General features: G+C 39.9%; 1 protein-coding gene across 1 annotated transcript in view; it reads left to right on the top strand.

Moving 5' to 3' along the window:
- Positions 1 to 14,926, top strand: part of PITPNC1 (phosphatidylinositol transfer protein cytoplasmic 1) — a 79,255-nt gene that overhangs the window by 33,034 nt on the left and 31,295 nt on the right. The window contains exons 2-4 of the mRNA XM_066200348.1: positions 4,250 to 4,398; positions 7,813 to 7,901; positions 8,350 to 8,357. Of these exons, the coding sequence (XP_066056445.1) occupies positions 4,250 to 4,398; positions 7,813 to 7,901; positions 8,350 to 8,357 (246 nt within the window). The remainder of the gene's footprint in view (positions 1 to 4,249; positions 4,399 to 7,812; positions 7,902 to 8,349; positions 8,358 to 14,926) is intronic.

Raw genomic sequence — 14,926 nt, 5'->3', positions numbered from 1 at the left:
CCTTTGTGAGAAATACTTTCCACTGTTAAAATGCAGCTCACCAAACAATTGTTACCTTGAGCAGGCAGAAAAGACACTCAGTGTCTTCTGGACTTGAACTCCTCTCTGCAGGAAGGGATCTCACTACTGGCTTAGAACAAAAACTAGAACAAATTGAAATGGCAGCACCATCCCTGATGGTTTAGTCTAGTTGCGGAGAAGTAAATGTAGATGAAAGTGTTCAACTATTCTTCTGAATATGAGAATTATATAAGACGAAGCCAGTGATAAATCTGTTGCATTTTCTGTGAGCATTCAGATAAGAACTTCAAGGAGTGGTATGAAAATTTCAGATATGAGATCATTTTGGCATAATTTCTCCTTTGAGAGGGTTTTATTTTTTATATTCCACCTGAAGTTTGAAAGTTTGTACTCTGAGACTTGCATTAAATCAAAACCTGAGCAATAGGCAGTCAGGCTGAAAAAAATTCAGACATGTTTGTACAAAGATTTCTTTTGCAGTTCCTGCTGGAGATGGTGGGAGCTCTACAAATAAAAGATGGGTGGGGTGGAACCCTTTTAAATTTTTTTGCATTTTTTTCTTTTTTTTTCTCCCCTGCTATCTGAAGGATAAAAATGCTTCTGGTCTCACTTTTAATATTAAGCAAAATCAGATTGACCATCCTTATGCTGTTGTTAGCATGAGCCTTGTTTCTTGTATGATAAATCCCAAGAGCAAACACCAGCTGCCTGTTGAAGGAGCAGGTGAGTCACCACCCAGACCAAGTCTCACTCATTGGGGCTTGGGAAACATCAGGGCTACTTCACAGCAATCCCCTTAGAAATCTCTAATTCCACATTCTGTGCATTTGTTTATTGAAGTTCTTGCTCTTGTATTGAATAAATTTTCTCCTATTAAACTGAAGAATTTACAAAGAGTTTTGCTCCAAATCGAAATTTCTATCAGGTGCCACTGTGTGAAATTTTACTGAATTCCTTGAAACAGTGGATGGTCCTGGAAAATTATCTTACAGCTAAGAGCAGAGAAAATCAGATTGTGATAGAGCAACAGAAATAATAGTGGCATATCAGTTTACACTTGCAGGAATAATGTGTATCACTTACTGTTGTTAAATGATTCTTAAGTGCTATTTCTCCACAATATCCTTAGGAGCTAAGAAAAAGCTGTGACTTTTTATTCAGGCATTTAAATTCCAGCAAGTTCCAAAAGTAACACCTTTGCCTTGGATTTTATTCATGTAAATAGAAACATGCACTTGAAAAATGCTATTTTATCTGAAATAATAGTTGTGCACTCTCTGATTTAGTAAAGTACTATTATCTTGGAAATTAAGATTTTCCATTCTGCTCTAGAATGATTTTAACATTTTGTAGAGCAGACAGAAACAAACTAATAGCACACAAAAGAGCTAAGTTAGCTACTTTAAAGTACAGGTACAAATACGTTTCTTTTGCAGAATGCAGCTGCTTTCCAGCAGGACTGCCCAGCCACTTCAGTAGTTATGAAAGGTCACAGAATGGGCTGGGTTGGAAGGGACCTCAAAGCTCATCTTGTTCCAAGCCCTGCTGTGGGCAGGGATGTCACTCCCTGGACCAGGCTGCTCAGGGCCCCATCCAAGCTGGCTTTGAGGGTGGATATTTCTACTGGGCTGGTGTCAGATCCATAGCCATGGGAAGTCGTCGCCTGCAGAAGGCAAGGAGCTGTGGGGTTCCTGCAGGAGAGCTGTCCAGCAGCGGTGCCTTCTGTTCCCTTCAGCATCTTCCAAATGGAAGGCACCATGCTGAGCTGCCTGGGATACCTTCTGTGAGATCGTGGGTATGACTGGAACATGTGTGATTTTGAGCCTCAGCAGAGGAGAACCTTCCTTTAAGCACTGGCTGTGCAGAATCTGGAAAGCAGTTGATGTTTGACAGCACTGACCCTCATCTGCAGAGTGCAGTGGGCACAAGGCTTAGCCTCTTTAAACTTCTGCTCAGATTCGTTTACAGTCTTTGGGATTTGATATCTTGCAAGCGTTTTATGGTGGGCAGGGTCCATGAAAAAACAACAACCTCTGTTAACAAAATGTGGTGTTGGGGGGTGTCTCTGGTTCATGATGCTGGTGAAAATGAAGGCGTCAGTACAATCCCACAGTTGGTTGTCAGTGTGAAAGTACATTCAAGTTGATGTTTCTGTGCCAACATTTCCAACAGAAACTGCGGTGTTTGTATTTGACCATTAAAACTGAGAGCGAAATTGCAAAGGGCTACATGGACACAGGAAATTGATACGTGCAATTATGAAACATTTTCCAGAGGTGTCCATGGCAACTAAAATTCATAACTTTATGGGATAACAAAAACCCCAATAGAGATCATGATCAAAATATTGACTTTATGTCAAAATGTAATTCCTCTGTCTACTCTTCATCTCACCTTTTCATATTCCACAGGATACAAATTACTGACCTCTTCCTTTCCATTAGAATATAAGGACTTTATCACCTTTCCTCTTTTCTGCCATCCTTATCATTCCACAGGCAGGAACTCTGTGCTCCCAGGTGGTCTAATTGATACATATCTAATTAAAGGCAAAGCATTTTTTCTCAACTTGTATTCAGCTTTGAAGTGTGTTGCTTTGATTTCAGACCTGAAGAACAGCTTTGTGTGCCTGAAAGTTACTCTTTTTCAAACTGTATTAATTGATCAAATCAAATGTACTACAAACTTTGCCTTCACTGTGCACCAATACATTCATTTTTGTCAGAGCAAAAGAGAAGACAATTTATCATGAGTCTAGATAAAAGCTACGTGTGAGGTCTGCAGCTCTTCAGAGCCTTTGAGATTAGGACAAAATATTCAAATATGATGAGATAGAGAAAAAGGATTCAGTAGAGACAAAGGTAGAGAAGTGGATTAGCAGGTAAAACGATGTTAGGACTTACTCTCAAATCAAGATGCAGCTCCAAATTTCTTACCTTCTTGTGGCCTGATTGCTGTAGGGGAATAAACTGGGATTATGTCAAATTGAGGAACTAATATAGGGTGCCCTCCATCCTCCTATTACTTATGATTTCGTTTAGTAAGACTGACGTGTTGCCAGTTGCTAATAAGGTTTGTGATGGTTGGGGTTTTTTCCTGAGCTAATTGCTCTTTTGATTTGGGCTTTTTAAAGTATGTGATGGGATTGCTGTTTATAATATGCAATAACCACAAGAATCTCATCAAGTTTTCTGAGGTCAGACTGTCACAATGCTTTTGTTTGCTTATGCTGAGCTAGTACTTGGCAGCTTGTGTGGTAGCTCAGCCATTCTCTAAATTAACAGGTTGTTCTTTGTATTTGAAGGGGGATTGATGTGATTGAAGTGATTAGCATGTGTGTGCCTAAACAAATCCCTCTCTGGGGGAGGAAGGGATCCAATCAAGAAAACTGGATAGGTCCAAAGATGGTTTGTTGGAAGAACCCTAGTATGTTCAAGAGTGTGCAAAGCACTTGAGAATAAAATTTCGACCACAAAATGATTGGGAAAGTACAACTTCAATCTAAAATCTTTGTTAATGAAAGTTCAAGGATGTATTTTTGTTAGATTTCTTTGGAGGCAAAAGCCCTGATGTAGATACGAGATATAGTGAGAAAAAAAATCAAGTGCAACATTTTTCCATGATAGCAAAGTTAGGCCAATCCTCATAGTGTTTTGCTTCCTAAGTTACTTGAGAGTCTATAGAAAAAATGATCATTAAAGTGCTTAAATGCATTTTAATAACATTGCCAAGTCGCTCAAACTCCTTTTTCCAAAGGACTTGGAGTCTACATGTTTTTTTCTTAAGAGCTGGTGCTTGTGTCTCTGTGGACCAGCTATTGTTACTCCAAATCTTATTGCAGGACTTCATTGTGTTGACAGGGCAGGAGAATCCTGTGTCCCACAAAACTTTCAGAGTTCACCTGCTGGTTAAAATCCCTTTACATTTCAGCATGTAGAAACACTAGATTAATTGTTTACTTATTCTTAACTGATATACTTATGAATACAAAGTCTAATAATAGAGGACTGGCCGAATTCTTTACATTTGTATGCGCACAGGTTTTGTTATTTTTTCCACAAGTGACACCATGGACTCCATAAGGTGATGCGAGGACCCCAAAAATACTGGTTTTCACCTTCAAAGTACTTTTTATTTACACATAGCAGTATATCATTGACTAAGATTGGCTTTTGAATACATGTGTAACATGCAACTAATACACTTTGTTCTTGGTTTTGCCTTGCAGTACAGAATTGGACAGCTGTACATGATCAGCAAGCACAGCCATGAGCAGAGTGACCGAGGGGAGGGTGTGGAAGTGGTGCAGAATGAACCCTTTGAAGATCCCAACCATGGCAATGGTCAGCTAACAGAAAAACGTGTCTATCTCAACAGGCAAGTGCAGTAAAACTGCTTCTCCCAGCATGGACTGGGAGAGAAATTTGCAAGGAATGCAGGCAGCAGCCTTTCTATTTCAAAGGAAGATGTTCCCATGAGTACATGCTGCCTCCTGGTAGCCACAGGGAGGTGGGATAGATCAGTGGTTTGAAATAGAGAGAGCAGCTGTTATTCCTTCTAGAGCATCTTCTCCGTGAGAAAGAATTATAATTTGGAGTTAATGATATATTGAAAATCAGAACTTTCGTTTTCTTTTACACTTAATTGTTGTCATTTTGTTTTCCAAAATCGTTGGGGAGGGGAAGCCAAACAACTGAACAACAAAACTAGCAAAGTCCCACCCTCCAAGAAAAACAAAACTGAACCATTAAAAAGATTTAAGTTTCTCTCACCTCATAATCATGTCACAAAGCCAGCATTTTTGCTGACAGTATATTTTCTCAGCACAGTTAATTGACATTATGAATGACCATTGTACAATGTCAGCCTTCTGGACCATTAGGCTTAAAGACATGGTGGAAAATTTGGGAGTTTTCTCCCTGAAGTTCCATCATTTCTTAGAGTGGAGTGTTTGTCTTCCTATGCTGAAATGATACTGCTGAGAATCAATGTCTCCACACTCACAGGCTGGAGATGTTTAGATATATGTATTTGTGCAATATGAGATATATTGCACAGTCTGTTCCCATTTTTACTACTGCTGATTTAATTGAATACCACTGCTTTTTCTGAAGTTCTCCTTTTCCCCTGAGCCTGTTTCATTTTATTAAGTTTATGCTCTGCGGCATTTTGGAGTGGGCATACAACACTGAAGCTATTGCTTCTACATTGCAAGTTCCTCCTGCCCTGCAAACCTGAGATATCTAACCTTAGTTCAGGCCAAATTGAATCACCAGTGGTGTCACACACACACACACACACACACACACACGAGAGTTCAATGATCTGTATTTTGCCAACATTTAATATTATTGTGATTGTAAGTGTTCTCTCACAGGCTAGACACAGGACATGGGAAAAATCAATAAATGTGTTCCCATTGTACAGCTCCCATAAGTTGTGGGTTTTTAAGAAATGTTTCTGGGTATTTCTTTCCTGCATGTTAAAAATAAGGCTTTAAGCACCAAAGAGAATATTTGGAACTGCCCCTTCAGGGCAATTCAGAATGACCACAAGAACCTGGAAGCCATGTACAAAGCAGACTCGGGAAGCACGTGATTCCTGGTAGTGCAGGCAATGGAACACTGATTTCTTAGCCAAAGATGGGTACAAACATTGGCAAAGTAGACCTTTGTGCCTACAACAACTCAGGACAGTTACCTAAAGCTGTGGTGGATGTTTGAAGTCAGGTTCACTGAGTTTAAAGATAATTCTGAATCCTCCATCACCACATTTGCTATTTGAATCTTGGTGTGGTGTCACGATGCCACCAGATATTGCAGTACTGTTGAAGCTTTGTGGAAAGGATCAGGAGATTTTCAGGCCACTGTGGATTTTGCTGGGAGGCCAGGATGTCTCTGAAGGATTTCACTCAAGGAAATAAGGAAAAGGAGAAAAAGCTAATGTGAGCCTCGTATTTGTGCTGCTGAATTAGAGATATTATCTTCTCTTTCAGCGGACCTTGGAAGAATTTGTATATGTCTGTGACTGGGACTTGCAAGCAATTCTGAGTATAATCTGTGTTGTGCTCATGAAGTTATTTTTTCCAGGATGTGCTGTACTGGTGAAGATGGGTAGACGGGCAAATATGCTAAAAACAATAACCAAAAAAAGTGCAAAATAGCAGATGTATGTTTTCTAGTGTCAGTGTAACCTCAGTTATATTTAGAATTGTTTATTGCCTCTTCTCTCCTGCTGGATTAATGTTTTCAGAAGCTGAAAGTCTGCACCCTCTGGTATTTATAATTTGGGCATCAGAGTAAAGTTTAGCAGGGGTAAGGGAAGCAGTCATAAAAACACTGAGGCTCACAAAAAAACCAGAAGGTCTGATTACAGGGAAGTCTATTATGCAGGATGTAAAATGCTGCTTAAAAGTCTGTACACAAGGTTTATGTAAAGAAAAGAATCCAGTTTTGAGCAATGTCATCAAAGAGCAAAAGTCAATGCACTCGGCTTTGAATCTGTAGATAATGTACTAACGTCTGCATTTTGCCTCTGGACAAATAAAATATTTATATGTAGCCAGATCATGGTTAAATAAGCCTTAATGATCCCAAACGTATTTTCTTCAGAAATTTGCTAATATTGAAAGTTAATTTACTTTCTGCACACAGTTATTTGAGCAGAACTATTTCAAACATTTACACTTGGGAAATTGAGGTTTGGAAGCATCTCCTGCAGCTCAGTACAGATTCAGGCTTGGCCTGGCTGCTCTGCTCAATGCTTTGCCAGACCAACACCATTTGAACTGAGTCCCCCAAGTACAGGGAGATTTGTGGTGTCCAAGGTCTGCTGTCCTTGGAATAACTAGTTCTGCATCTTTGTTCCTGGCAGCCCCAGTGTTTATAACTGAAGTCATTAAGAGGGGGTTGAAAGATGAATTATAATGAACTCGCCTTTTTAAATGTTTCTTTTTTCATCAATTCTTGGTACCCTCTGTGACCAGAGTGCTGGAAATGAGAGACCCAAGAGCCGTGGTAAAAAAATGCTGCCCCCCTTCCATGGTATAATTCAATTACCCTTTAATGATCCATTCAAATGGTGCATCCATGTCTTTGATTTCTGATTCTGCTGCCTTTGTACCACTGCACCGGTGAGTCCTCTCGACAGAATGAGCTCTGAGCTGTAACTTCAGTTCCATTGATTCTCTTCCCTTTTGTTATTTACTTTTCCCATCAGCAAAATGGGACTCATGCTGCCTACCAGCCTCACGAGGTGTTTTGAGTGATCTGTTAATTTTAATATAAAAGCTTCCTACTCAGGGGTTGGTGTTGGTAGTGTGGGAACAGCTGCGTGCCAGGTGAGCTGAGCTTGAGGGTTACAGCCCTGGCAGAGGAAATTAAGGGGAAAAAAAGAATCTGTAAGGAGAAATAATGGATTTGGCATCGAACAGGACTGAAATCCCACATTTCCTCCTGACCTCTGGTTAGAGAGTGCCTCCCTGTGGCTGAGCACACGGTGCCACCCCTCCACCTTGTCTGGCCTCACCTGCTGAGCCTGACCAAAGGCTCCAGGCCATGAATTCCCAAAATGAGCAGCCTCACTCCAGCCCACTCGAAGGTTGGCACCAATCTGCTCCCTCCGTGAGGAGAGCACAGCTGAGGCAGAAAATGAAAATACTCCCGAGAAGTCTGGGTGTTGCTGTACCCTCCGAACACCTCACAAATTATGGGCACATTTGGAAGTATCTTTATTTCTACAATATACATAAGTCATAAATATTTTAATTTTATATCTTCTTTTTACTTTCAGCAAACTGCCTAGCTGGGCTAGAGCAGTTGTCCCCAAAATATTTTACGTTACAGAGAAGGCCTGGAATTATTATCCTTACACAATCACAGGTAAGGAATGTGGCAGAAATGATTACTGCTTTGTGGTTTGGGGATAGTTTCGTTTATCTTCAGAAGCTCCAAGTTATATATTAAACTACAAGCACCAAGTCTCTTTAACAGCTCCTGTTGAACTGCATGGGGTTTTTTTACCTTATATTTACTGGGATCAGGAAATGAAGATTATAGGCTAAGGATAGGTAAAAACTGGAGTGTTGTATCTGTGCAATTTCTTGCTTGCAAAGAAAACATCAGGTGCTTGGATCCTATCTGACTTGTGTCCTTCACTGTCCCTGAGACTTTAGTCAAATATAAATCTGCAGACTATCTGACACCTTCAATTTTATTGTTAATGTGTGTTTACTGTAAGATTCTTGCATCATTGTTTTATTTCACATTTCTTTTTTTTTTTCTTTCCCCTCTTCTTTCCTTTTTTTACAAATGGACAATTGGAAACCAGAATACACAGTAAGTTTTTCTTCCTCTTTTTTGTTCTAAAAATAGAAAAATTATGTACAATGTAGTAGTGGAATCCAATCTGATTCCTTCTTAATGTAACTTATTCATAATGCATTCAATAGCAAAACTTTATTTTAGTTATTTGTTTAAGCAATTTAAAGGGAAATTTGAAGTCATTCTAAGGGGATCCTATAAATTATTTTTCTTTGTCACTTCAAAACAATTTTATATATTTTTACTTACTGACTGTAAGAAAGAGAAGCTTCTATAAAAAAAGGGTGAGGCTTTTAAGGTTCCAGTTGTTACATGGAGACAGGAGAACAGATTTTATTTATTGTTTTATTAACTTAAAAAATGCTCATCTCTGGTATAGTATCTGGGAAACTGTACAATCTGTAGACAAAATTAAAGATAATCTGGGCACAGTGCCCAGAAAAATCAGCTATTCCCTCTCGCAGAGCTAAGGCAAAATATAGCACATAAATCATGAGACAAATTGTTTTAATGTGCTGGCTTCAATAATAACAATAAGTTTCCAGCAGCCTTTGGAAGGTGAGGAGGGGATGGTGAGGAGGTTGCGGGTGAAGGGACCATTCAGAAACTCCTGCTTTGATTTATCTTGAACTTCTGACTGCAGGTAAAACATAATGCAGATGTCTCTCTTAATTCTGCAGTGCTCAAAATGTTTGTGCGGATTTTTTAAAAGCTCATAAAGCACAAGGAGAAAAAATTTTTTGTGTGTGTGATAAAAAGAAAAAAACAAAGGGATTTAAAGGTTCAGATCTGAAAGCTGGAGACCAAGAGTTGAAGCTGTGATGGCCAGGTTTGAAAACCCAAAGCAACAAACTGTGCCTTTCAATACGTGCTGCAGGTATTTAGAACATTCCTTTGACTGTCAGAGGAAACCCAAATGTCCCAGGGTGGACACTAGTGATGAGGGACAAATTCTCAGCTGGTTTCACCAGAAGACACTTTCAGTAGGGTGTGTGACGGTTCACTTTAATTAAGGTTTACCTTTAATAGCACGTTTAGTTCTAGGCTGGGAAGTTGGCATTTGCTGTGTTGCACTGATATCTCTCCATGGTAAATCTTTGTTTTAACTGAAAGTAAATATGAATCTTTTAATGTGATTTTTTTTTTCTTTAACTGAAATAGACAAGTGGGAATGATGCAAGGGGTAGAAACATGTATCTAAATTTGAAATGCAATACATTATTAAAACCAAACAGCAGTGCTGTACTCAGAGGCTGACTCAGGAGGTGATCTCTGTTTAATCTGGTGAAACAACACCTGGTGTAGGTTGGAGGAAGGTACAGCTGCAGAAATGTTCCAGAGCATCAGCAGAAGTGATTGAAGCGTTGAAGAGACATGTAAAGAAAAATTAAATCAGTCCAGAAATGTAGAAGTTAGGCAAAGCAAACACTAAGTGACAGTGTAACTGCCTGCGGGAGCTGGGGACTAATTACTCACCATGGTGCAAGGAAACAGAGCTAGAATTACTGGGAAGAGATCAGGGAAACTACTTCAGACAAAAATCTGAAATATGTATAAATGGACCTGATAGGCTATGAATTTATCTTCATGGAAAACAGAGACAGTGCCTTTGCCTCAAACTGTTGAATCTAGAACAAAAATGTTAAACATACCGCTGGGAATAATTGCTATCCTTGTCTGGAATGTTTCTCTAAATTTGATCTTCTGTATTCATTAGAGAATTCTGAAAGAAAGAATAAGCCCACAGACATTGCCCAAAATATGTTAGATAGCTTGGAAAGCCTTTTCTTAAAGATCATAAATTCACTCTGAAAGGTCTGTGGGATATGGTGAGAGTCAAATTGAGCCTCATTTCAAGGAAAACTCATTCTAAAGGCAGGCCAGTAATTGGATAAATAAAGCATAATCTTATCAAGTACATACTGCTCTGTGTGTGGTATGTTCACACCTTATTAACCTTGTGAGCTCCACTCTAAATAAAGAGAAGGACCTTAAAGGCTCAGCATGTTATTTCAGTGTGTGTTAGTGATTTGGAAGAGGATGTGAGCACCAGACTGAACCTTACTGACAGTCTTGAGGTTTTTCAGTTGTAAAATATGAAGGCTGTTGAGAAATTGCATTCAAGCTCATACTCTGACATTCAGAAATGCAGTATGGAATAATTTCATCAATCTGGTTCTCCTGTGAATATTATGGAATTCATAAATATGACCTTCTTAAAGACCTGAAATTAGGACACCTAAGAAAAAATGCTCATCAGGCATTGAAAAATAATTTTCAGAATATTGTTCTGTGCCACGGTCGTATAAAAAGCCAAGAGCTATTGGATGCATGAGAACAGGAACCGAAATTATACTGTCATGATGTTAGTCCTCTGTAGTCTGGATCCAGTTGTGGTGGCATCTGCTTTAAGTAATGATATTTGTTACACAGCAACCCCCTAAATTTGACAGCAAACGCCACGTCTGCCACTGGGTATTGACAACCATATTAACAGCATGTAAAGCAACCGACACACTTGAGACAACGAGTTGAAGAGAACTATTGCACAAGTGATGCTTTTGTGGGGTGTAATTTGTGCTGTGGGGTCATGTCAGGAGAGCATTTGCAAACGCACCGCGTTAAAGCTGCCGTACAAAAGACTTCCTCTCTGGAAGATGACACATGGGGACTGTCCCAAGAATGCTGTATCAAGAGCTGGAGCTAATCCTTGAAAGCTTCCTGCTGATATTGAGAGGGAGGAGGATGTCAAAAAATACTGTCAAAGCTGAAGCCAAAGGAAGTGATCCAGATTTGGGGGCACTATTTCGGGAATAAGATATTCCTGTAAAGTTCAAAGTTTTAGTGGTTGGGGTGTTACATCAGAGCAGTATGTGAAGAAAGCATCTTCAAGTTACACACTGGAGCTGCTTTGGTTTTGATCTTGTCTTTAGAAACCTGACAAGATATCATGCTAAAACACATGGTTAGGTTTTGTCTAAAAATCCATTTATATTGTGCTTAGGTTGCTGTTAAGATAATAAACCCGGGAAACCATATTTAGGATGCAGCAGAAAGGGAGCCATGTAGGAGTAACTCCAGTGGATTCCATGAGCGATTCCTGGACTTCGGCACAGTCAGGTGCCTCCTGCCCAGCTACACCTGCTCCTGGGGAGTGGGTGCTCTTAGCTGCTGGCTTTGGAAAGAATTCCTTTGCTGGTCAGGGGCTGGGGCCTTTTTCTCTTGGAGGATGGAGACAAGGTGCCTTGCAGCTCTCAACAGCCCCTTGTGTGCCAGCTTATCACAGCCTTTGCAAATATGTATCTTCAGTGGAAAATATTTATGCTGCTCACAGTGGCAAGAACAACTGAACTTTTAGGAGGCTTTGTTATTTTTATTTCTGAGCCTGCCCAGCAAGATTAGAAATAATTAACTAGAAAGCAAACTTGCGTCTATTGCAAACCAACAAAAAAGAATTGCATAAGTTTCTTTATCTGCATTGGGATATTGTTAGAAAATAAACAGCAAATATCCATTCGACCTGCTCGAGTGACAGTGGAGATTCTGGACAAAAAAAGAAAGGAGCCTCGAGCAAACAAATAATCAGATCATGAATGTTTGGTGACTAAACCATGGTACAAAATCTTGTTGTGATTGAAGTACACTGAAAATGAGCCAAAGTTTAGCTCTCAAGCTGGAGTAGAAAGTGGTTAGGAAAAATACAAAGAGAATTTAAGCAAAGTCTTCTGGGTTTGAAGGTGCAGTTCAAGTGTTTACCAGGGATCAGTTCAAATAGTTTTGCCACCTGACCTGAATGGCTTTGGTATTGTTAGCAATATTTCAGTTCTGGGGCTGAAATTTAAAAAGAGCTGGATAATTTTTTGTGTGTAATTTACAGACAATTGTTAGTTTCACAATTATATAGACAAAACAAATATTAACATGGCATTGTTTGCCTTGTACAAGGAGGAGCAGCATTCCCTCAACATGCCAATGTCCCAAATTAACTTATGAATAGAATATAAATCCAGAATATTTATGAAAAACAGTTATGGAACAGAAAGCAGGAGACAACAACTCCTTTGATGATTTATCACAATGACATTTATTCTTCTACAGCAAATGACTGAGGAAAATAAAATTATGTCATCTGGTATGTGTCAAGGCCCCAGAGTGAGAGTTGCTAAATGGTCCATTACTGACCTGCTGGTTTCTGATTACTTTTGAGAACAGGCGTGTTTTGTGCTTCACTCAGCTGCTGGTTTATCCATGAAGTAAATTATCTGGAAGGAATGTTTTTGCATTGTTATTTTTATAATGACTTGACTTGAGAAGGAAAACAGTTGTTTCAGATAAACATTGCTGTAGAGTCTTTTCCTGTGTTCTCTTTATCGGATTACCAGCCCTTGAAATTTGGATCTAACCCCTCACTCTTCAGGGCTGAAACTTTTCTGCAGTTTGAGGATCTGTAGAGATGAGTCTGCATCAAAAATACAACAGAATCTGTACTGCAGGATTAGATTTAATACAAAGTTACTACCAGCACCCTCCCATCTTATCCTCCCTCAGAAAAAAGGCTCACTGGTGCCATTGTCCTGGGAAAACACAGATTTATTTCCCTTAGAGGTTCTAGGAAAAGAAAGGACCTATGTAGTATCTACAAGAAAAAAATAATACATTTTTTCAGAGAGCTGCAAACCTGTATTCTCATTTAATATCTTAATCCCATTGAAACGAGTAACTCAACTGCTTGGGAGAATTCCCCCTTTTTCCAGCACTGGCTTATTCCAGAGCAATCCAGCCCCCTCTCTGATGGATGGGACTGTCATTTCCACTTGTGCACGCTGCTTTTCACTTTCTTTCTTCTTCAATAAGCAGTTTACTGTTCCCATGTATCAAAGAAAGAGATCCTAAGGGAAGGCGAAGCCAGAGATGAGAGCTTTATGGCGGTTGGAGGCAACTTGTTAGTCATCGTTCCATCTCCAGGTTATTGTATACAATACAAACAGTGGGTTTCTTTCTCGGCTTGTTTATGAGAGTTTTGCTCCCTTGTTTATTTTCAAGCCCTGTTTTTGCATTGTTCTTTTCCTTTCCACTCAACAGCACTTTTGTTTGCTGTTTGCCACCTTCCTGTGCTTATCTTGCTTTCCAAATTCTCCTCCCTCTCACTGAGTCACATCTTCCAAATGCCATCGCCCTGCCCAGCCCTTTCCGTCTATTCTCTTCCAGCCTTGTCACCCTGATTGATGCTGGTTTGTGCCTGGGTGACCTGATCACACAGCAGCTCTGGGGGCTCACATGCAGAGCTGTCTGGAGCAGTCTGAGGGAAGTCAATAACTCCCCATTGTCCATTTTCCAAGAAACATGGAATATTCCACCTTCCATCACCCCACATCCCCTTTGTCGCTTACAGCAAAATCGGGACTCCATTTTTCTTTCCCAGGTTTTTGATCTTCAATACCCCCTGAGTTGTTACCCCCGAGTACCAAAATAATGCCCCAAAATTTCGAATTTAAAGGATGTGATACATGGAAGTTACCCTATGGAAAAGATTTCATTTGCTTGAACACTGTCACCTCATCATAGCAGTCACTGTGTTCTTTGTCTGTAGGCTCCATGGAGATTGCTCTCTAAAGAATCCAGTGCCACCTCTGTTGTCAAAATAATGCATATGTGACCGTATTAAAAAATCATCAGTCTGAGAAGTGGTGGAAGATGAGAGAGAACATTTACATGAAATGTCTGCCTTGCTGGGCTTTTATGTTCAGATTTAGGGAAATATGCCTTCTGCTGCTTAAAAAAAAAAAGGAAAAAAAAGAGTGGGATTAATTTTTACTGTACAGAAATAACTGCCAAGGATTGTGGATTAATATTCACAAGGAGCAAGAAAGGTGAAGAGCAAGGATGAGGTCTCTAGCAGGTCTTTGAACATTCTGCAGGCAGAAACCACATGGAAAATGAAAGCAGCTGCAACAGTACTGATGAACTGGCATCATTCACACAAAGCAGGTTCCAGAGGATGAAGAAACCTCTCTCAGACCAACATGTTTGCTGACAACTCCAGTAATTCCCACAGCCACCTCAGGTGGAATTACTACACAAAGGTTAATTTGACAGCCCTCTCCATTAAATGATTGTCACACCCCGCATGTGTTTGACTGTCTCTTTAAGACTTTGGCAAGTGTTTTGGCACACTTCGGTTCCACCCTGTTCTTCTAAGTGTTGCTTATTGCTATGGCAACGCTAATCAATCATCATGCTAAAAATAGGCCCTTCGTTTTTCAAGAGGTTATATGTAGGGAATTGCAAACGCAACTGCGAGCTGTGCTTTCCATATGCTGCTTTCATTCCCTTCATTCGAAGGTGGAAATACCCCTGCTCACGGCTGGTAATGACTGGGGCACCGTCCTGTTATTCCAGCGGCACTGGCTGCTCTCTTGAGCCTTAAACCTCTCCTGGTTCTTCGAAAATTGAGGTGCCAAATATAGAAAGTTTAGGAAAACAAACAAAAATCCCTGAATATTCCCTTTACTTGTTTTGAGTGTCACAGGTGTGCTGGGGTATAACAATTTTTAAAGGAGTTTATGAGACGTCTAAAAAATCTG

Source organism: Chamaea fasciata, unplaced genomic scaffold, assembly GCF_029207755.1.
Source record: "Chamaea fasciata isolate MVZ Bird 193981 ecotype frontalis unplaced genomic scaffold, bChaFas1.0.hap1 SCAF_19, whole genome shotgun sequence".
Taxonomy (NCBI): Eukaryota; Metazoa; Chordata; class Aves; order Passeriformes; family Sylviidae; genus Chamaea; species Chamaea fasciata.
This window is presented reverse-complemented; position numbering and strand designations above follow the sequence as displayed.